This window comes from Microtus oregoni, unplaced genomic scaffold, assembly GCF_018167655.1.
Source record: "Microtus oregoni isolate MIOR12 unplaced genomic scaffold, Mior012 000003F_ref0000135, whole genome shotgun sequence".
Lineage (NCBI taxonomy): Eukaryota > Metazoa > Chordata > Mammalia > Rodentia > Cricetidae > Microtus > Microtus oregoni.
This window is the reverse complement of record NW_024543062.1, coordinates 18,299,309-18,320,941: the sequence shown is the minus strand read 5'-3', so window position 1 is coordinate 18,320,941 and position 21,633 is coordinate 18,299,309. Positions and strand designations below refer to the sequence as shown.

Sequence of the window (21,633 nt, the reverse complement as noted above, 5' to 3'; positions counted from 1 at the left end):
CCTTCCCAGTCCCTCCCCATCTTGCAGGACTGGGGATCTAGCTTGGGGGGAGGGGGCGGGGCTTGGACCATTTGTGCAACTTCGGCAGGCAGCTCAGTTTAACAGCCTCCCGATGTGACCACTGGCTAGCTTTCCTCAGTGGACTCCTGTGCTCTGCTCCCGACATGGTCTCGAGCCGCTTAGACGGTTGATCACACGTGAGTGGCTGTAGCTGTAAAAGTCCAAGGTGGGGGAAAGTGGCCGTGTTGACCCTGCTTTCACTCCTGGGCCTCATGTGTTTGTCTCTTGGCCCTTTCCAAGCTGACCTCTGTAATTCCAGCACAGGCTGGAACCAGGGCCAGGACTCCTGGAGGCAGGTGCAGGAGGAAGGAGACAGAGGCCTGCAGATGCTGGGTGGTGATTGACCACTTGGGGTTCCAGAGCTGGGGGAGGGCTCTCGGGCTCTGAGGACAGACAAGGTGTGAACTAGACACTTGGCTCTTGACCTCAGAAGCTTACAGTCAAGCTGAGGACAAATTCACATGGCCAGTACACTGGATTTCAGTACATCCCTAGAGCAGGAGATAAATTTAATCAAGGAATACAGATATCTCTTTGGAGGGACATGGATGTCACTCCAAGGGAGGGGATACTAGGGAAGACTTTACACCATACAGCCGAGGAGTTCCAGTACCTCGGGGAGCGTCACCTGTTGTTGCTGTTATGGTTTGAATCTTATATTTTGAGACAGTGTCTTACTGTGTAGCCTTGGATAGCCTAGAACTTGCTACGTAGACCAGGCTGCTCTCAAGCTCACAGATATCCTCCTGCTTCTGTTTCCCCCTTTTAAATAACTCCTACTTTCACTCCCCTTTTTCTCCTGTAGGTCATGCATGTGAGAGATGTGGCACTTGTCTTTCTGAGCTTGACTTCTTTGGTCTGCCATGATGATAGTCACTTTTTTTTTTCTTTTTTTCCAAACAAGGTTCTTAGACTGTCACATGAGCTGGTAGGACCTACCTTTTCCTCAGGTGTCAAATCTCGATCTCCTTACTTGAGGTTCTTTAAAGAAACATAAAACATGATAGACTTTGTTTAGACCAGTGGTTCTCAACCGTCCCAATGCACTGTGGTTATCGCTACTTCATAACTAAGTTTGCTATTGTTAGGGATCATAATGTAAATACCTAATATGCAGGATGTCTGATATGTGAACCCCGTGAAAGGGCATTGGTTTAGACTGCGCCTCTGAATGTGGCTGCGGGAAGCTCATTGCACGTCATTCATGCCACCACTGCCCCACGGCACGCCCTCCTGAGCTGTACCAACCTCAGCACTCTAGGTTGTACCCCAAGTGGGGCTGTGGGGAGAAGGCGCTGAACCTCAGTTTTTAGCAGGACGATGATAGCTTCCTTAAGTTTCATGCTGGCCTGACAGAATGAGGCCGGGGACCTAGTCACGTTTCTGCTAGAACGTGGGGCCATTGTCGTCAAAGACTGTTCTGCCCAGAAAAGAAAGTACGAGGCCCGATGGAGGGAAGTGTGTGTGGCCTCTGATCTCTTCCCAGCTGTCAGTTGAGGCGTGGGTAACAACAGGGAAAGTCAACACAGTTGAAATGCAGGGGTAACCCTGGTGTGTCACCGGGACGTAGCACCCCTGCCCCGTCAGCCTTTGTAATGCAGCCTCGTTTGCATGACAGAGTCTACCTGAGCCCGGGAAAGTGCATAACAAGAGAACAGGTGTGGCTCAATTCTACTTTCCTGCCTGGTGGGCTGTGCTTCCATCTCCTGCTCTCAGCCCCGTTGCTCTCTGCGCGTTCTCACTTGGTCCCGTGTTCTCAGGTAGGTGAGGAGCATACAGCGAGGGTCCACAGACGATCAGCTCATTCCCCTGCCCCCCACAAAGGCCAAGTTATCAATTTCTCAGGTCTCGTTGTCTGTTGTTTTTGAACAAAGTTCTGTGTTTGTCAGCTCAGCCTTTCTCTAGACTGGGAACAGCTTAAATGGCCAAGTTTGGCTCTGTTATGGTGAGCATATTCTAGTCACACCTCCTTGCTTGGCGTGGCTGCTCTCGATGATGCCCACAGTTCGCAGCCTGCATTTAGGCCACTGGGCCAGGCTCTGATGCCCTTGATTAGATGCACCCGGCCTCCAAGTCGCAGGGACTTCCTTCCTCTGGAAGGCCAGTTGCCTTCTCTGCTTAGCCTGGGCTGAACTTTGTTGGTTCTGCTCCCAGGAGCCTGTACTTCACCCGCTTGGGTCCCCACTGCTGTTGCTCTACATGGAAACACTTGAAATAGAAGGACTTTTGAGTCTCTAGGTGGAAAACATGTTTCATCTTATCTGCATGTCTTACCTACTTCCATTCTCTCTCTCTCTCTGTCTCTCTCCAAGGTCTGGCAAGCCTGAACCTTGCCATGTAAACCAGGCTGGCCTGGAGCTCACAGAAACCTACCAGCTTCTGCCTCCCGAGTGCTGGGATTAAAGGCCTGAACCACCATGCCTAGCTTCTCTTTCTCTCTCTCTCTCTGGATCTAGAGATGACATTCAGGCCCCATGAATGCCAGGCAAGCACTGTGCCACTGGCCCACACCCCTAGTCTCTAATTACTTTTGACTAAGGATGTGCTTTAAATTTAAGAAGTTAGAGGAAGAATCTGGGTTTCTCTGTAATGGCGCATGTTGTGTGGGGTGGCAGTGTGAGGATTCCATGCTGCCATGACAAGGCATGGAGGCCCTTGTGTCCGTCCTCTCTTCTAGAGAAGTCTTTAAAATTTATTTCAAAATCTTTTTACTCATGTGTATTTATGTATGTATATCTGACTCTTACGTGTGGGTGCCGGCGCCACCCCGTAGCCCAGAAGAGGGCATAGGATCCCTTGGAGCTGGAGTTGTAGAAGGTTGTAAGTGGCCTGAGCTTGGGTCCTCTGGAAGAGCTGCAGGAGCTCTTAACTGCTGAACCATCTCTCTAGCCCTCCAGGGTATTAAACAAAAATAACTATTAGTTCTTTAACAAATGCATACATGGATAACATTCATTCTGGCCACTGTCTCCCCTCATCTTCTCATACCTTCCTCCCACTGCCCCCCCTGCCCAGTCTCTTTCCAAGGTTCATGACTTTTGGTTTTGTTTTGTGGCTCCATTTAGTTTAACCAGGGTCATCTGCATGGCCATTAGATTAGGACTATTCTTTGGACATTCCTTTTTCGTTATTTGCATGAGCATGTCATTCGATATGGAGGGATGGATCCCCCAGCCATCTTCCATTCCTGCATGACTGCTAATGTCCCTTTATTCATAGCTGCTGCAGGCACTCAGAGCTGTTGAGTGTGTGATTTCCGTGGCTGTGTATTGTCCAGAAGAAGGCATCCGACAGCGCTTCTCCCGATCTTTGGGCTCTTAAGTCCTTTCTTTGCTGTCTTTCACGTCTGCTGAGCCTTGGCAGGGCTGGATTACATGTCTTATTTGATGGGGCCAAGCATTCAGCTGTCACTTCTTCTCAGCACCTGTGCAGGCTCGAGTCACCACAGCTCTCCAGAAAGAGTCCATCCTGATTAAGGCTGAGGGTGGTAGTTACCTATAGGTATAAGCACATAGATGCAGAACATGTTTTGATGCTATCACGAGCTAAACAATAGGAATTAGTCCCCCTGTCAATTTCCCTCCTATGAGTGGAATCCAATCAGATCCAATCAGAGAGTGTTTGGTGTCTAGGAACTTTTGAACATTCGAGAGGAGAGCTGGGAAGGGAAATGGGCAGGGTCTTGAGCCACAGACATAAAACTTCTGCTGGACCCCCAGGAACCAATGCTCTGCCTTGACTCCGGCATCTCTCTCTTTGTTTAGTTATTAAGTCATCTAGAGCTTGGCCTTCCCAGCCAAGCATCCTCCCATCTCTTCATCCAAAGGGACAAACTGCTTTCCTGCCCTAAGTTTCTATGGAGTTTCCTGTCCTCTCTGAAAAGCTACCGTTCAACACCAAGACACTCTGCATTCCTTTTCCAATTAAGAATTCCACAAAAAAAAAAAAAAAAAAAAAAGAATTCCACGCAGCAGACCTCCAGGAGTTGGGCCGAGCAGTGGGTGGTGCCTACACCAGGATGACTGACAGATGCTCTGGTAACTAGGAGACCTGGGTATTTCTTAGCCAGGCTTTACCAAATGCGTAAAGAGTTTCTCTTTGTGGGTGTGAGTGTGGATCAAGAAATAGCCATCTAGGGACCAGGCTCTAACTCTGTTGCAAGAACTGACTTTGTAGAGCCCATTCTCTATGTAGAGATACTTTGCTCAACCTAGGAATTGGGGGAGGGTGAGGACCTTAGTCCTGCCTCAATGAGGATATGGGAGAGTCTTCATTGACTTCCCAGGGGAAGTTCACCTCTCTGAGGAGCAGATGGGAGGTGGGGTGGAGGGAAGTGGGAGCAGGAGGAAAGGAGGGAAGGATACTGTGATTGGTATGTTAAAAAAAATAAGTGTCTAAATTCTATTTTTTCATGAGCTAGATGGAAGAGAGCCCTGGAAGCCTCCTGTCAGGAACTGGTGGTCACTGTGACCCCTAACCCTGAGGCAGATACACCTCCTCACTAATAATTAAACACTTCCCACTCCCAATTAAATGCTTAGTTTCCAGTAGGAGATTTAAAAATTTGTTGGTCAAATTAGATCATCCATCCCTCCCCAATTTGTAACTTCAGGGGACAGAATTGCCATCTTCCTATGTACTCAGAACAGTTAAGGGGTTGGGGACAGCTCCGTGATTAAGAGCGCTTGCTGTGCTAGCATGGAGACCTGAATTCTAACCTCTGGTACCCACGTAAAAGGTTAGGTGTGGGATGCATGTGACTCCTGTAACCCTAGTACTGTGGGTGGTAGAAACGGTAGGCTGGAACTGGTAAAGCCGGTTTCAGTGGGAGACTGTCACAAGGGAAGAAGGGGGGAAGCGACGGAACTGGACACCCAATACATGGGCATGTGTACCCCCTGCCACACACGCTCACACCCCCAAAGGCGATTGAGAACTGTAAGTCTTTAAGGAAGGCCTCTGGTGTCTGCCACTGTTGAGCGGTGACTTCATTGCTTGCGGGTTGTGGTTCTCCACCCCAGAGCATGAGCTCCAAAAGGTCTTCTCTTCTTGTGCCAGACAATGCTCAGACATCTCCATGAATGCTGAGTGAGTAAGCTTCAGGCCAGATCCCAGGCAAGACGGTCCATTTGTGAGCCTCAGCAGAAAGACAGGCCAAGTGCAGGCGCCGGCGGCTCTCTAGCTTCCCTTTCTGTCTTCTTGAGTGTGCTGACCTTGGTGAGACACACTTAACTTCAAATGTTGGCTTCCCGTAAAAGCCTGCATGTCTCCAGCCATGTCTTCTTAGTGGGAGTTCAGCAAGTGTGGACTCCAGTCTCCTGGTATGTCTCATTAGGGTGTGCCAGCCAGCCTCCATCACAGAAAGAGGACGTATTGTCACCTTAAGACTAAGCCATGTTTTCAATGAGACCGGTTTTACACACACTACATTGGAGGCTCGGCTCACAACAGGGATTTGCTCTTTGGGTGGATGACAGGCCAGAGTTGTACCCTTGAAACTGCGCTTTGTCCCCAACATATTCAGGGTCCTCCCTGCTGGTGGCAGGTGTGCAGAGGACAAGCTCTTGGTGTCCGAGTTCAGCTAGCTGCAGGGACACGGCCACTGGGCCCCTCATTAGTGCGGCCTGGCTTGGCTACCAGAGCAGATGGCACCTGCTGCTCTTTTGTTTCAGGCCAGTTAGTGCTCCCTCTCCTCCAGGGCTCTGGCCTGGCACTCACATCCACATCTCATCCTGGTCTTCACACATTGGCTTTTCCTCGGGAACACGCACTGGCCGGGCACATTTGCGAGTGAAAAGGATGAGGGGTGGGTGCTGGGCTCAAGTCCCATATAAGCGCTGGCTGCCTTCTTTGAGGTCATAGGAACAGCTCTTCAAGCATGTACACAGACGCCTTCCTTGTCCCAGGACACCTCATTGTTTTGGACTCTGTAATTGGGTCTACCAGTGGTCTCGAGACCATGGAGAAAAACCCAGGTTGTTATTAGTGTGTTTCCTTGTCATTTCACACCCAGGTCTGGCACCTGTCGATACTGGGAACAAACTCTTCTCTTAATCAGACTATGGCAGGGGATATAGGCCCCAGGTCATCAAGAGTCTTCCAATAGACCATCGGCAAAGGGCCAGGGAGAGAAGTTACATGTGTGAGGTCCTTTCCAATCGAGGCTGATTTAAGATCTGATACTGGCAGAGGGAGTGACCAGTAAGAAATAAAAAGGATCATGTGCACACATCTTTAATCCCAGCAGTCAGGAGGCAGAGGCAGGTGGATCTCTCTTAAGTTCAAGACCAGCCTGGTCTATAGAGTGAGGTCTAGGATAGCCAGGGCTACACAGAGAAACGCTGTCTCAAACAAAACAAAACAAAACACCCAAATGGAAGACAGATTGGAGCTGCTGGTCCTGATTAATTGGTGACAGGTCAGGAGAATTTCTGATTCCTGTAGGGCAGCAGGAGGCATTTCTGTTTCCTGTGGGGCAGCAGGAGGCGTTTCTGTTCCCTGCGGGGCGGGCAGGGAGAGTCACATGCTTGGGGTGAGAGGAACCTGCATGACTTCTCATTGACTTTCTGCTCAGCTGATGTTTATTGAAAAGCCGTCAGGTAGATGGAAGGTTATCGGAACTGAGATCTGAGTTTTGACCCAGGTGGCGTTCAAAATGTCAACCTATTTTGGGACTTCTCTCATCTCTGTTAAAGCTTAAGGTTAATAAGGTTAGAAATTCTGATTGGGCTTATTTTAGACTATTTCTGAATATCATCGGCCTGCCTCCTGTGATTTTCATCTTTCTAGGCAAGTTTTCTGCTAACGGGCTATTCCCTAGTCTTAAATACATAGATGCACTTGCCTGTATTCGAGATAAGGTCTTTGTTGGCTTGCCCAGGCTGGCCTCAAACCTGTAGTTTCCTGTCTCCATCTCTTGAGTAGTTACCATTGGGTTTGGCTCCCTCTCTTTCCTTTAAGTTTTTTCTTTGCTCTTGTGGAACTGAAATAAATTTGTTTTTTTGAGACAGGACTTCTCTGTGTATATCTCTCTCTGTAGACCAGGCTGGCCCCGAACTCACAGAGATCTGCCTGCCTCTGCCTCCCTGAGTGCTTGGATTAAAGGCATGTACTGCAATCGCCCAGCTGAGCTGAAATAATTTTTGATAACTTAATTGATGTCTGTTGTTCGTGATACCCCAGATAAGGGTTTCTTTTGACGTCCTCTCTGTGTGTGCATCTGTGTATGGGTGCATGTGCAGTCATATGCATGTGTGTGTACAGAAGAGAGGTCAGTGTCTGGGGTCTTTCTCAATTACTCTCCACCTTAAGTTTTGGTGCAGGGTCTCTCACTTGCCCTGGAGCTCATTGATTCAGCAAGATTTGCTCACAACCGAGGCTCAGAGATCGTCCTGTCTCCACCTCTCTAGCACTAGGAACAGAGGCATGCACCACCACGTCTAGCTTTGCACAGGAGTGCTGTAGGCATTGAACTCCGTCCCTCACACTCACACTGCAAGCACTTTGCCAACTGAGCCCTCTTGCCAGTCCTTCATCGTTCTTACTGTTGAACCAGTCCCCCCTGTACCTGTATCACATGATTCCATGCCCTAAGGTGGCAGAGTGACGATTGTCATCTTGACACCTGTACCTTTGACTGTTATACAGTTTGGAGATGTGACACACACCCCTGCCCCTGATCCTTGATGCCTGGAAGGAATGGGGCAAGCAGAAGCAGCAGACCCTTGGAACAGAGGACAATGTCTCCTAAGATTCCTGTTTCTTGACTTAGGGTCTGATGAAGGACCCACATGGGGAGGTCAAAAATCAGAAAATCCAATCTGGCTGGCTTGGAGAACCAGTGACCAAGTTTGGGGGCAATCACATCAAAATGAGTAAAGACTCCTAAAGATGAAAGATTCAGGAATAAGGAGCCCTCTGAGTTCATAATCTTTATCCAAAGCTATGTCTGACCCTGGAGCCCTTGTACATTATAAAAACTCCGAGCTCACTTGAGCTGTTCAGCTAATAAGCAACAAGCTGAAATTTCTGGAGAAACATACCCAAACTCAGAGCCTCTACGGTATAACTATCTGCATTGTCTAGATTATAGCCTGACGTTATTTGACATGAAAATAAAAAAGAAAATGAGACACAAACAGAGGAGAAGCCAACCGTGTGGCTGGAGCGTGTGACTCAGTGGTAGAGCCCTTGCCCTGCATGCTTGAAGCCCTGGGTTCAAACCTAGCCCTGAAAAGGATATTAAAGCACAACAATCAATGGGAACTAATATGAGACTAAGATGACAAAGGAGTCAAAATAATTATAAAAATTGAAGAAAATATATCCGCTGTGATTTAGATGTGGGGTGTACCCGTAGGGGTCTGGTGTTGGGCAAGCTAACAGCTTTGGTCTCCTGGGCAGCAGTGATAAAAAGTGTTGGGGTCTTCAAGAGGCGGAGCCTAGTGGGAAGTCATAGGTCATCGGAGTACAACTGTTAGAAGAGACTGAAGTAGTTTTCATAGGACCCGGGTTAGCTCTCACTAGAAGATAGCTACAAAATAACAAGCTTGGTGCCTTCTTATGTGATCATGGGACCTCTCCCACAGGTATACTGAAACCCCTCTGTCACGCTACTTGCCATGAGGTTATCACCAAGGCCAGATCATGGAGATCACCTGATCTTGCACTTAGTCTTTCAAAACATGAATTAAACCAGCCTCTTCCCATCCCCCAGCCTGGCATATTTTGTCATAGTAACAGAAAACGTTGACACAATGGATAGAAACTGGAGCAAGGTAGGGACTGTCAAGGAATAAAGTTGGAATTCTAGAACTGAATTACAGAATACCTAAAACATTGTTTTTTTTTAAAACCTGGATGGCTTACCAGAAAATTCAAGATGATGGGAAGAAAATAGCCAGAAAACTTAGATAGGCCAATGGAGCTTATCTGATCCAAAGAACAGGATAAAAAAAGAAACAACAAAAAAAAATAACTGAGCCTCAGGGCCTTGCACAACGACAGCAAGCCTTCTAGGTGGAATTGGAGTTGAAGGAGAGGAGAGAGAAAGAGGGCTGGGAAATTATTGTGGAAGAAATGAAGACTGTAAGCTTTTCTGCTCGGTGAAAGGTGTGTTTGCTGTGTGGCCTGGAACACCCATTCCTAGATGTCTGTTAGGGAGAAGAGCAAAAAAGTCCACCCTAAGATTTCTGAAGTGTTCACAGCCTTGTCTGCATAGCTCCAAAAGAAGCCAAGCACATTTTAACTGGTAAATGGTTGAACACACAATAAACACACATGCATAGATATACATGTATGCATATACGTGCATGCATGCACACACACATTTATGACACAGGACTTATTCGGGGGAGGAAGGACACTACTTGAATATGTCATAATAGATCCATTATTTTGTTTTGTTTTGTTTTTTTGGTTTTTCGAGACAGGGTTTCTCTGTGGCTTTGGAGCCTGTCCTGGAACTAGCTCTGTAGACCAGGCTGGTCTCGAACTCACAGAGATCCGCCTGCCTCTGCCTCCCGAGTGCTGGGATTAAAGGCGTGCGCCACCATCGCCCGGCTTAGATCCATTATTTTGTATGGTAACTGAAAACAATAACCAGGTAAAAATACCTTCCTTGGTCTGGGATGTAGCTCAGTGGTAGAACTCCTGATTTGGTGGTGTGCATGAGGCCTTGAATTCAGCCCTAAGCACCTTAAAACAACAAAGTAGATGAATGTATAACTGGGTGGGTGGGATGTAGATGGACAGATGGACAGATGAATGGGTGGGTGAGTGAATGTAGGAATGATGAAGGAACAGCAGACATGAATGACGGTATGGGTAGAGGAATGAATGAATGTATAGAAGGCACATAAATGGGTGGATAGGAAGACAGATAAGGATGCATGGATGAGTGGATGAACAGGTGGCTGGATAGACAGATGACGGGATGGATGAATGCATAGATACATGCATGGGTGGATACATGGATGGTTGCATTAATGCATGAACCAGCTGTGAACCTCAGAGTCAAGATGCTTTGCCACTTCAGAACTTTTCATTTTCCAGAATAGAGGGAAACCTTTCTGCAGGAGAATTTCTAAATAAGACACACACACACACACACACACACACACACACACACACACACAGAGAGAGAGAGAGAGAGAGAGAGAGAGAGAGAGAGAGAGAGAGAGCTTAAGAGATGGCTGTGTAAGTTGGAAGAAGAGAGGTGACCACTGGTGGCCAGACTGGCCACAGGGAATCATGAACAAGGGTTAAAGAAGTATCTCCTGAAATGTCTTTAATGGCCAGACTTGACGCTTGGATCCCAGCTTACTTGGCCTTCAGTGTGTTGGAATAACCTTTTCTTGTTTGAATACTTTAGCATAGGTACACAGAGGGGGCAGAAGATCTCAACCCCACCCTCTGATATTATATGCATTTTAGGTTTGAATACAAAGTCATGGATTTTGTTCTGTCTTCATACCTATGCCATTGTACTTATCCATTCTCCTCCCCCAATGCCCTATGTGACCCTTACCCACCTACAGCTGCTATGCCCCATCCTTGAAACTGTACCAGTGGGTAGATTCTGGTTACATGAGGTCTGGCCTTTTGTCTGAGCTATGGGCATCTCTCCTTAAATTCTCCTTGAGGTGAATCTGAGCCTTTTTTAGATCTTAGGTTCTCCAGGCAGCTCATTTTGGGTCTGACCTTAGTAGGTCAGTCATACAGGGTCTCTGGCTGTCTAATTGTTATTGTCCCTTTGATGGACAGCCCAGCGCAGTCCTTCCTGCAAGGTGTTGCTCCCATCTCAGCAGGAAAAGTACCAGGGCTGGGAATAAATTACCACTGATTGCTTTTGTGGCTGCCACCTGTGCCCTGGTGGCCAGGGTAGCCTGAAGGGTGTTGGACTTACAGGTGCCCTCCACGGCTCCCTGGAAAACCCTCCTGATATCCAGCATGCACAGGGCGTGACCTCAGAACCCCGTTCTCATTAGCAGTTTCTTTTCCTTGCAGAGCCTCCTAGACTGTTAAGTATTAGAAAAAAATCTGCACTCACGGAGGTTGCTCCCTGTCCAACCTCAGAGGGAGAAGCAGGCTTTCCACAGGTTTCTGTTCCATGTGGGGACAGCCATTTCCCATCCCTATGCATTCCTGAATGTCCCCTATCTGCCTATGTACCCGGAAGAGACCCAAGGACACTGATCTCTTAATATAATGACAGTCATACACACGTGTTCTGAGAGTGGCCTCCGTGGGGCTCTGGAGCTGGACTGCGGAGCTCTACCTGTGGTGATGTCACTACCTCTGCCAGGGCCTTGCTAGGCATTGGACATGAGGATTGCTCACCACTGCCATACCGAGCATTCAGGGCTGTCTCAGTGGACAGAACCAGGTGATTGATTCTGTTATCCATGCCTCTGTCAGAGTTCTCTTTACCCAGAGATCTGAGGCTCTAGATACAGAAGAGACCACTCATGGGCATTATGTATGTGGAAAGGTTGACCCTCTCTGGTGGCCCACAAGGAGCCAGCTCGTGGTAGTAGAGCTGGAGGGCCATAGGAGAAGACGTCCCCTATTCTTTTGTCTTTGGGATTTATGTATGTGTGCATGTATGTGGTCGTGCATTTGTGTGCACATGAGTGAAGGCATCCTCAGGTATTATTCCTCAGCACTACCCCCCTATTGTGGTTTTTGTTTTGTTTTGTTTTTTGAGACAGCGTCTCTCCCTGGCCTGGAACTTGATAATGACTCTAGATTTCTGGCTGGTGGATCTCAGAAATCCTCTTGTGGCTGTCTTCCCAGCACTGGGGTCACAGGTGTGTGCCACAGTACCTGGCTCTCAAACTCAGGGCCTACATGCATGGCATGGCCTCCCCAGATTTGCCATCTGCCTAGCACTTAGAGATTTTTGGAAATACAGCCTTTATTTAACATGACAGTGGGAACAGAAGTCAGGTCCTCAGCCCTGCTCTGGGCTGAAGCCATGGATGTCTCCCCCGTCCCTTGAGGAGAGCTAATGAGATCAGAGGCTCCATCTCCCATGCCCTTGTCCTGAGTCTGTCTTGTCAGCTCTCCCGTCAGTCAGTGGCCTGGGCTTGCCTTTTTCTCTGAGGAGAATCTAAATAGAAATAAAAAATAAATAAAATCCACTGGGAAACTCACTACTTTCTATGGCAGAGGCTTTCTACCAGATCAGCAGTGTGAGAGAAAGAGAGAGAGGGGAAGGACACTTGAGGAAGTTGTATTAGGAACCTGGAGTAAGAGGACCTCAGCCGTCATTTCCTGGAAGGGTTTTTGGGACATTGTCAGATAGTGATGGAGGGGAAAAAAATAATTGTAGCAATTGTCTTAGCTGTCTCCGGGCTTGTCACGGTGATGCTGATAAAATCAAATAAGCTGGAAGTGAGGTGACTTGTTAGTGTGGGAAACAACCGGTGCTGGCAGCCGAGGAGGTGAAGGTGTCCAAAGCGCTCCCTCATTACTGGGATCGATTGTCTCCAGCGCTGGGGAAGCGTTGGTAAGCAAAAACAATGTCTCAATGATGGACACGAGCATCCTTCTCCCGCACTGGGGCCATGGGGTAGCCACTGGCTGGCTGGCTGCAGCAGATCTGAGAAGCAGATAGAGAATTTTGGGGGATGTTTGTGTCTGGAAAATGGTTTTAAGTTTTAAATAAAAGCTGGGCAAACCCGATAAGAGGGATGAGGATGGTGCCTCCTTCTTTAAAGTAAACATTTTAAAATATTTCTTTTCCTGCTCCCTCTTCCCCTTTTCCCCTCTCCTTCTTCCCTCCTTCTGTCTGTCCCCCCCTCTCTCCCCCATTCTCTCTAACTCTGTCTCTTTCTCTCTCTCTCTGATAAGTTCTCTTTCTGCTGCCCTGCCTGTCCTGAAACTCACTCTGTAGCCCAGACTGGTCTCAACTCCTTTGCAGTCTTCTTATCCCAACCTTCTAAGTTCTGGGATGACCAGTGTGAGACATCTTAAAGTGGTTCAGTGATTTTTTTTTGGCCTATTTATAAAGTTATGGAATCATCACCATGATATGATTTGGGGGCATTTTTATTATTTTCCCAAAGGAAACTCCACCCATTAGCAGCCAATTCCCACTCTCCACAGCCCTGATTCTTGCCTGTGTGGATCTACCTGCTGTGGACACATCAAACATCAGACTCATGCCGTATGTGGCCTTTTATATGGCAGCTGGAGCCCATTCTGTAACACATATCCCAATTCAGCCTTGCTCAGCAAACCGCCCCTCGACTGCTAACCCACGGCAGAGCTCTTTGTTCCCAGCACCTGAGACATGGACCCTTGGGACTCAGCACGTGTTCCTCCGAGGCCCACAAACTGCTGGTTACTCACTGAGTCATTGGTTTGTCTGATATATATTTAAAGAGCGTTCACTGTGTCTCGGGGAATGTTCTGGGGATACATTAGTAGGAAAAACAGGCAAAGCCCGAAACAAAATGAGAACTCCTGCTTCCGTGGCACTTGTGCCTGTCTGTGATGATCAGCATCATAAATAACAGTATGTCAGAAACGAAAACCACGAAGCAGCTGGATCGGGGGAAGGGCAAGAGAGCTGCAGGGGATGAGAGCTGGGCTGTGGTGGGACCTCACCGAGCAGGCGGCTTCAAACAAAGGCCGCTCTTACACACAGTACCTCCTGTCCATGTGGATGCTTAGGACATATTTTTCCATGAAATTTTTGTCTTGAAATAGTTTTACTCATTTATTCAATATGCTTGGCTCCCAACTGTATTTTAGGTCTTGGCTCAAATGCCACCTCCTCAGAGGCCTTTCCTTCCAAACCTACCTCTGGTTTTCCTATTGTCATTCATGGTTTATATTGAAGTTGAAACGACTGTAAGTTGACATCTCTCCATCTTGAAAAATTGAAAAAAATAATTTTCTGAACATCGCACACGTGTGGACTCTGCATCTTGATCATATCTACCTCTCAGTGCCCCTCTAACGCCCCCCAGGGCCCCTATCGCATTTATCTCCTCTCTTCACTATGGGTGTGATGCTACCAACTGCTTTGGGTTTCCTGCTGTGACTTCCCCACAGTGATGGAACTGATTAAACCATTTTCCCAGGGTGTTCTTTTTTTTTTTTTATCATTACAGAAAGAGAAATGAAACCAGGACTCTTGCCTGAATTTGCCATTTTGACGGTTGTCAGAGCTGTGGCAGTGCAGCTCCTCGTCTTCTCAGGGATGTCAGGTGGGCATGGGGTCCAGCCCCACACCGTGTCCGCTGTGGGTCATCAGCAGATCCCATCCTGCAGTGATCTCCATAGCAACCACCTGGGTCATCACAGATCCCATTCTGCAGTGCCTACCATAGCGAACACCTGGGTCATCCCAGATCCCATCCTGCAGTGATCTCCATAGCAACCACCTGGGTCATCACAGATCCCATTCTGCAGTGCCTACCATAGCGAACACCTGGGTCATCCCAGATCCCATCCTGTAGTGATCTCCATAGCGATCACCTGGGTCATCCCAGATTCTATCCTGCAGTGCCTACCATAGCGATCTCCTGGGTCATCACAGATCCCATCCTGCAGTGCCTACCATAGCGATCTCCTGGGTCATCACAGATTCTATCCTGCAGTGATCTCCATAGCGATCCCAGATTCTATCCTGCAGTGGTCTCCATAGCGATCCCAGATTCTATCCTGCAGTGGTCTCCATAGCGATCCCAGATTCTATCCTGCAGTGGTCTCCATAGCGATCCCAGATTCTATCCTGCAGTGGTCTCCATAGCGATCCCAGATTCTATCCTGCAGTGGTCTCCATAGCGATCCCAGATTCTATCCTGCAGTGGTCTCCATAGCGATCCCAGATTCTATCCTGCAGTGGTCTCCGTAGTGACTGCCATTCAGTGTCTTTAATCTTCACCCACTTCTTATGTTTGTATCTAGGAAAAGAGCCCCAAGGAAAAGCAAACCTGGGCCGCAGACTATCTCTGGTGTCTCATTTCTAGAAACTCTATTTGGGAAAGTGGCCACCATCTCTGCTTGGTGGCTCAGAACTATTTAGAAGTTGGTAGGGAGGCAGGCAGTGGTGGCATACACTTTTAGTCCCAGGCAGAGAAAGGTGGGTCTGTGAGTTCGAGGTCAGCCTGGTGTACAGCGTGAGTTTCAGAACAGCCAGGGCTAAACAGAGAAACCCTGTCTTCTAAAACCAAAAGCTCCCCACTCCAGAAGGTGTTGATGGGAACAAAAACAGTCGATGTAAATGACAGGATGTCACCCCCCTCCCCCATTTTTATCTCCTTCTCCTGAGGAGATATCCTTCCCTCTCCCCTACCACACATCACAGTGATGCAGGGACTGGTGTCTAGATGTGGTCCTTGGGGCTAAGCTGAAGGGTTGGTCTCCCCATGACTTTCTTTCTCACACACGTGTTTGAGCCACAGCCACATGGTACACCTCAACCCCATCTCAGGAGGGACCTAGGGAGGGGGCTAGCCTGTACTACAGGGTGATGCTTCCCCTAGAGATGGAGACTTGTGCTCCAGCCTGAGGTGCACATTCCTGCTCTGCCACACAAACACACACTCTTGCATGTGGCCACTCATACCTATACCCACCCACTCTCTGCCCCTCCCCCACCCCCGCACAAACCCAGGCACATCCATATGCAGTCTCCTGCACATACATATACATATACGCACCTGAACTTGACCACATGCTCTCACATGAGCCAGGCGTGCTCATTTCATGGGTACTGGCTGGCTGCCTTATGATCACCTTGTGGCTGGCACTTGGATGCTATTTTCTCAGCGGCAGCCACCATTATTAAATTGAGACTCAATGAGGTCTCAGTTTTTCAAGGCTTATCAAGAGTGAACTAGGAGCAGGTAAAATTAATAGTTATGAGCCAATTTCCATATAAATGAACTTATTAAAAAGTACCCCAGCTACTTGAATTAGATTTCCTTCTGGTTTGAAGGAAAATACTTTTGAAAAAAAAAAAACCCAACAAGAAATAACCCCCCCCCAACCCCAAAACAAATAAAGTCCTCATAGCAACAAGTCCTAGAGTCTGTCTTTCCATTCATTGCTGGTTATGGGCAGCTCCTGCACCTAGGCCAACTCACAGACTGGAGAGTCAGGGAGTAGTAGCAGGAAGTGCGTGGTTTAGAAGGTGACCCCAATGTCTCACCTGACAGGACTGGCGTTTCTTCTTGCTCACCTCAGAGCCCACACACGGCTTTAGCGGGATGACACATGGAGCCTTCTCCATTGTTGGTTCTTCAAAGGCAGACACCGTTATTAAACACCAAGAAAACCTTGGTTCTGAAAGAAAGAGAAGGTTCCATCTTGAGTTATAGAGCATCCCTTAGAGGAGACACACAGGTAAATGCCATGGCTACCTCCAAGTGTTGAACGCCACTCCTTGTTTTAGACAAACTATTGATGTGGGGAGCTGTCCATGGAAAGAGAATTATCTTGGAGAAGCAGCAGGCAGCAGGTTCTTTTTCCTAATGTTTTCCTCACAGACCAAACACCGGGACACCAGATGCAGAGATTGTGAGGGTCCATGAGGCAGGGCAGAGGTCCCAAGTTCCTTTTAGTCCAAAGAGACCCAGCAGCAGAGAAAGCACAAGATGGTCTGGGGGACTCAGACTGTGGGGAGCAGGGGAATCAGCTTTTCCGTTGACATCCTTCTGGGGTCCCAGTCAAGGTAGATGTAGGGAGATGGCAAGGGGTTCACAGGATAGCATCCACTCACAGACCCATGCTATTGGCTTTTTGTTCTTCTCTGTCTTTGATACATGGTTACCAGAGCAGTAACTAGCCTTTGTTTTCCAAGAGTGCTCACAGGCAGGAGTGCATATGTTTGGGTGTGGAGTGAGTATGGGTGTAAGTGGACACGCCCAGGTGTATGTGTGTGTGTGTGTGTGTGTGCGTGCGCGCACATGTTGTGGGAATAAAAACAAATACGTGGGATTTTTGTACAATATATTTAATCCAATTTGGGGATGATGAAATGAAGAGTCCCGTTTAACCTTCCTGCCACTCAGTTTCTATAGCACCTGTCTTATCTTTTCTAACCATCGATCTTACGTTGATCCCACAAGCCCCCAAAATCACCATCACTCTGTAAATCCTGGAGAGTTTGAGCCAGGGGCTCATGAGTTACAGAGCAGCATTGTAGGCAGAACAAAGGCTGTGCCTCCTGGACCAGAGGGGTGGGAAGACTGTGCCAAATAGTTCTGGGCTTTCCCTGAGTGTGACCTGATGGTGCTGTGGGAGTGTGGGGAGGGCAGAGAGCTTTGTGCAGAGAGACAACAAACCTGGGCTCTTTTATTTATCTTCCTTCCTTCCTTCCTTCCTTCCTCTCTTTCTTTCTGTTAACTTGACACAAGCTAGAGTCATCTAGGAAGAGGGAACCCCAATCAAGAAAGCGCCTCCATCATATTGGCCTGGGCATTTTCCTCATTTAAATGGTCAATGTGGGAAGGTCTGGTCCACTGTGGGCGGTGTCACCCCTAGGCAGGTGGTCTTGGGGTGTAAAACAAAGAAGGCCAAGCAAGCCAGTGAGCAGCATTCTTCCATGAGCCTCTGTTTCTGTTTCTGCCCCCCCCCCCCCTGCATTGACTTCTCTGGGGATGGACTGTGAGCTGTCAGCTGAAATACACCTCACCCCTCCGCTCCCTGCAGAGTTGCCTTATGGCAGAGTGCTTGTCATAGCAATAGAAAGCAAACTAAGACAGGACCTCACTCAACAAAGGACACTTCTTCTCTAGGGAAGGGTTGCACACCCACCCTGAGGTGCTGCCACCCATGGGTAGCCCCATGAACGAGTCTCCATCCACTCTACCAGTCAATATAGCTCCTCATTGACAAAGAGGACTCTGTCAGATCACTGGGTTCTTTGCTTTCTGCGGATTCAGATCCTTTACATTAAACCTTGCTGCATGTCTGTTTTCCAGGGCAAACGGCTCCTACTATGAGATTCTGCAAGTGGACTTTGGGGTTGACAACAGCAGTGGCCTGGCTGGGGCCCAGCAGATCACCTGGCAGGTAGAATATCCGGTAGAAGACTCCATGAGCGAGCTCTTCGTCTCTGAGATCTTCATCAGCCAGACGACCTTCGTGGGCATCGTCCCTCTCGCCATGGTAAGAAACCAACCAGGGTTCACAAAGATGAGCAAGGAAGAATCTTCCTCTGAGTATTTTCTTCCTTTTTCATCTTTACGGATGTATGTGGGTGGCACACGTGTGCGCAGATGTGTGGATTCCCTTGGCTCATGTCAGATCATCCTTCATTGCTCTTCTTCCGTCTTATGCAGTGAGCAGGGTCCCTCAGTCAAACACAGAACTTGCTGATAATGACCACTTTCTTGAGCCAGTTGCTCTTGGAAATCCCCTGTCTCTGCCTTCCGAGGCCAGAACTATATACTTGGGCAACTCATCCACCAGGTACTTGCATGGGTGTTGTGGGAATTCATTCAGCCAATAGCCTTTGGGGTACTGATCCATTAGGGCATGGTCTGAGGGACTACGTATGAACTGATAAGCACAGACAAAAAGCGTGCTCGCTCTCTTGGGTGGTGGTTGGAGTTCTGTTCACAGCTTCCAGTGCCCCCAGAGGACTGTGACTCTCTACCCTTGTTGTGAGTTTTTCCCCAAGTAAATACTTGTTATCCTTTATTCCGGGCTATCGTGGACCTCATTCGTTACCACTTCTCATGGGTTTCTGGGGATCCGAACTCCAGTCCATATACATGCATGGCAAGCACTGTAACCATGGAGTCATGCCCCAGCTCCCCCTTTCAGTACTTAGATCACTCAAAGAAACAGGAAGTGTCTTTAAGTCTATCACCCCTCACACACTTGGTGTGTACTATTTGAACAAGGGAAATATACTTAACCGGTGTTTTATTTACCTGCTTTCCATAAGGGCTCCTGGGAAGCCATTTAGGGTTTACTGTATGAATCTCTTTTCGTTTGTGGTGTTGCCAAGCGGCTCCCGGGGACCTCTTGTCTTTTATCGTCTCCATCTGTGTTCATATCTGGTCCAAGTGCTGCACTCGGGGAAGACGGCTTCACTGAAGTGTGTCGGGAGTGTGTGCTGGGAGTGGAGGCTCTAGATGCCTAGGAACCAGCCCCTTGTCAGTTGGCACTGCCCTGAGAATCCCCAGGTGGCCCTGGGATTGGCAAAGTTTAAAATGCAGATGGACTAAAAAAGCCTTGTTAGGAATTGACCGGCTGAAACTGGACAGGGTCCCAGAGCCCATTAAACTGCCCGCATGTCTGCCCTGTTGGCACGGCAGGATGACATCTCTTCCTTTGAGCGTGTCTGGGACCCTGTTCATATCAGGCTCAGGAGCCACAGCTGAGAATAGCATCATGGGCAGAAATCCATATCCCCAAAAGCATGGTGATGGTGAACACACATTGGGAATGTTAATTTTTTTTGGCATTGCTTGGACCTTCTTATACTGGGCATAAAAGTGGGAGAATCGACATTCAGGTATTCTGGACCACCGGTGGCTAGTTGCTGAACACATGGCCATAGTGCTTCCATCTCAACTGCCAGTCATCTTGGTTTTGAAGATCAGTCTCATCACAGTGACACGCATTTGGCTCCGTGGCAGCCACAGCTTGGCAGAACACCACTTGTTAAGGAGCCGTGATGAGCGGACCTGAGTTCCTGGGAGAAGAAGGGTTTTCCTGCACCTCCTCTTCCTGTCCATTCTCCAGCTCACCCGACATGTCAGGTTGGCGTGGCTGATCCCTTCTCAGGGCCATTGTCGATTTGCTCCGTGTATAATTGATAACACCTAATTCCCCACAAGCCTGGGATGGGACAGGACTGGATGCAGAAGGGGTGCACCCCACTGTCTTCAAAGGAGCGTGCCAGTTCCTAGGGGAGCTGTGGATTGACACGTGCTTATCTGAGAGGAAGGTGGAATCAGGTCAAGATACCAGGGTTGGTTAAGTGTAGTCCTCAGGCCAAATCCGGGCCGATGATGCCCGTTTTAGTACAGAAAGTATTACGAGAGCATGAGCCCACTTAGGATGAGCTTATGAGTCACCTGTGGCTACTTGGGTGCTGTGATGAGGCTGTGTATTTGCAGTCAGGCATGCGTCTCTGGCTCGAGTTTTAATTTTAGCCTCCTGTAATGAGTAGCACTTGGAGATGATTCCAGAGGATGGAGCTGCTAAGAGGCTTTGGGGAAATCTTGTCTCTTGCATTAGGGATCATTTCCCGAGGAGATCTTTACCCAAAATGCTCCTACCCTCTTTGGCCAGTGGTTGTGTGTCCTCTCTCACGATACAACCTGAAGCCCAGGCTGGCGTGTCACTCATGAGACAGGTCACATGATAGGGACAGAATAGACCTGGGGGAAAGGGATCTGGCTGAGCACAAAGGGAATGAAGACAGGGAAATCAGGCTGGTGTGTGGCTGGCCAGACACTGCTCCTTTCCGTAGCCTTCCTCCCATGACCACTGCTGGTGGGGCAGCATGCCTCCCAGGTAGACAGACATGGTGTGGCTCATATGGGCTTGTTCCTCTCCCTCATCTGTCTCCAGGGCCTCCTTCTAGCATACTTTGAGCCTCCTGCATCCTCTGGAGGTGCCAGTTTATATCTCATGCATCCTGCTCCGTGTGGCTGAGTTTCACTTAGGGACACTTCCTGGCTTTCGACTAAGCATGCCATTGGCTGGGAAGTGGGACAGCCGGAGGTGTCACGTCTTGGTTCCCTGCGAAGGACTCAGGATGACTCCAGGTGGGGGTGAAGGATGGCTGAGCTTGCTCGGTAAAGTTTCCCAAGGATTCGGTGAGTTGTTCTAGGTGAAGCGTCTGCACTCATTAATATTAATATTATTTCCACAATTGTCAGCATGTTGATTAGCATATACAGGGAGTGCTGCCAAATGTGAGAACAAATAGAAGTTGGATCTCAGGCTAGGAGGTGACACTTCTCTCAGAGGTTTGGGTGTTGATTTTCCCCCGCAGGGTCAAGTGTGAACACTTGGTCCTCAATTGGTGGCGCTGTTTCGGGAGTCTATGGAGCCTTTAGGAGGTGGAGGCCTGGCTGGAGGAAGTAGGCTGCTGGGGAGGGAGGGCCTTGAGGTTTATATCCTGCTTCCTGTCCCTCTCTGCTGAGATGTGAGTGTGGAATCCTGTGCTTCTGCTAGCACACAGTGTGGCCAAGCTTCTCTACATTTTCTGCCATGATGGACTATATCCACTCCAGCTGTGAGCTGGAATGAGTGAGTCCCTCTTCCTTCAACCCACTCTTTCCAGTTACTTTATTATAATGATGAACAAAGAAACTGATTTCATGAGTACTCAATTTGCTGTTATGTGTGAAGCTTTTTTTTCTGGGGAGACTCAATATATGTTTCCTTACTCAAGATACGGGTAAGACAAAAAGACATGATTGCACCAAAGTCTAACTTGGGGAACTGTCTGCATGCCACGAGCTGTCATTCTTCTCCTCTGAAACCTCTTGAGCTGGGCATGCACAGTCCACATTGCCTTCAACATTGCTGCTTCTATGCCCCTACTAGGATAGCCCATTAACCTCCCAGTCTCACAAAGTCTTCCAT

At 48.5% G+C, this 21,633-nt stretch overlaps 1 protein-coding gene across 1 annotated transcript in view; it reads left to right on the top strand.

The window, feature by feature from the left end:
- The window catches only part of Tmem132b (transmembrane protein 132B), a 280,822-nt gene that overhangs the window by 169,979 nt on the left and 89,210 nt on the right, over positions 1 to 21,633 (top strand). The window contains exon 4 of the mRNA XM_041648242.1: positions 18,003 to 18,189. Coding sequence (XP_041504176.1) covers positions 18,003 to 18,189 — 187 coding nt within the window. The remainder of the gene's footprint in view (positions 1 to 18,002; positions 18,190 to 21,633) is intronic.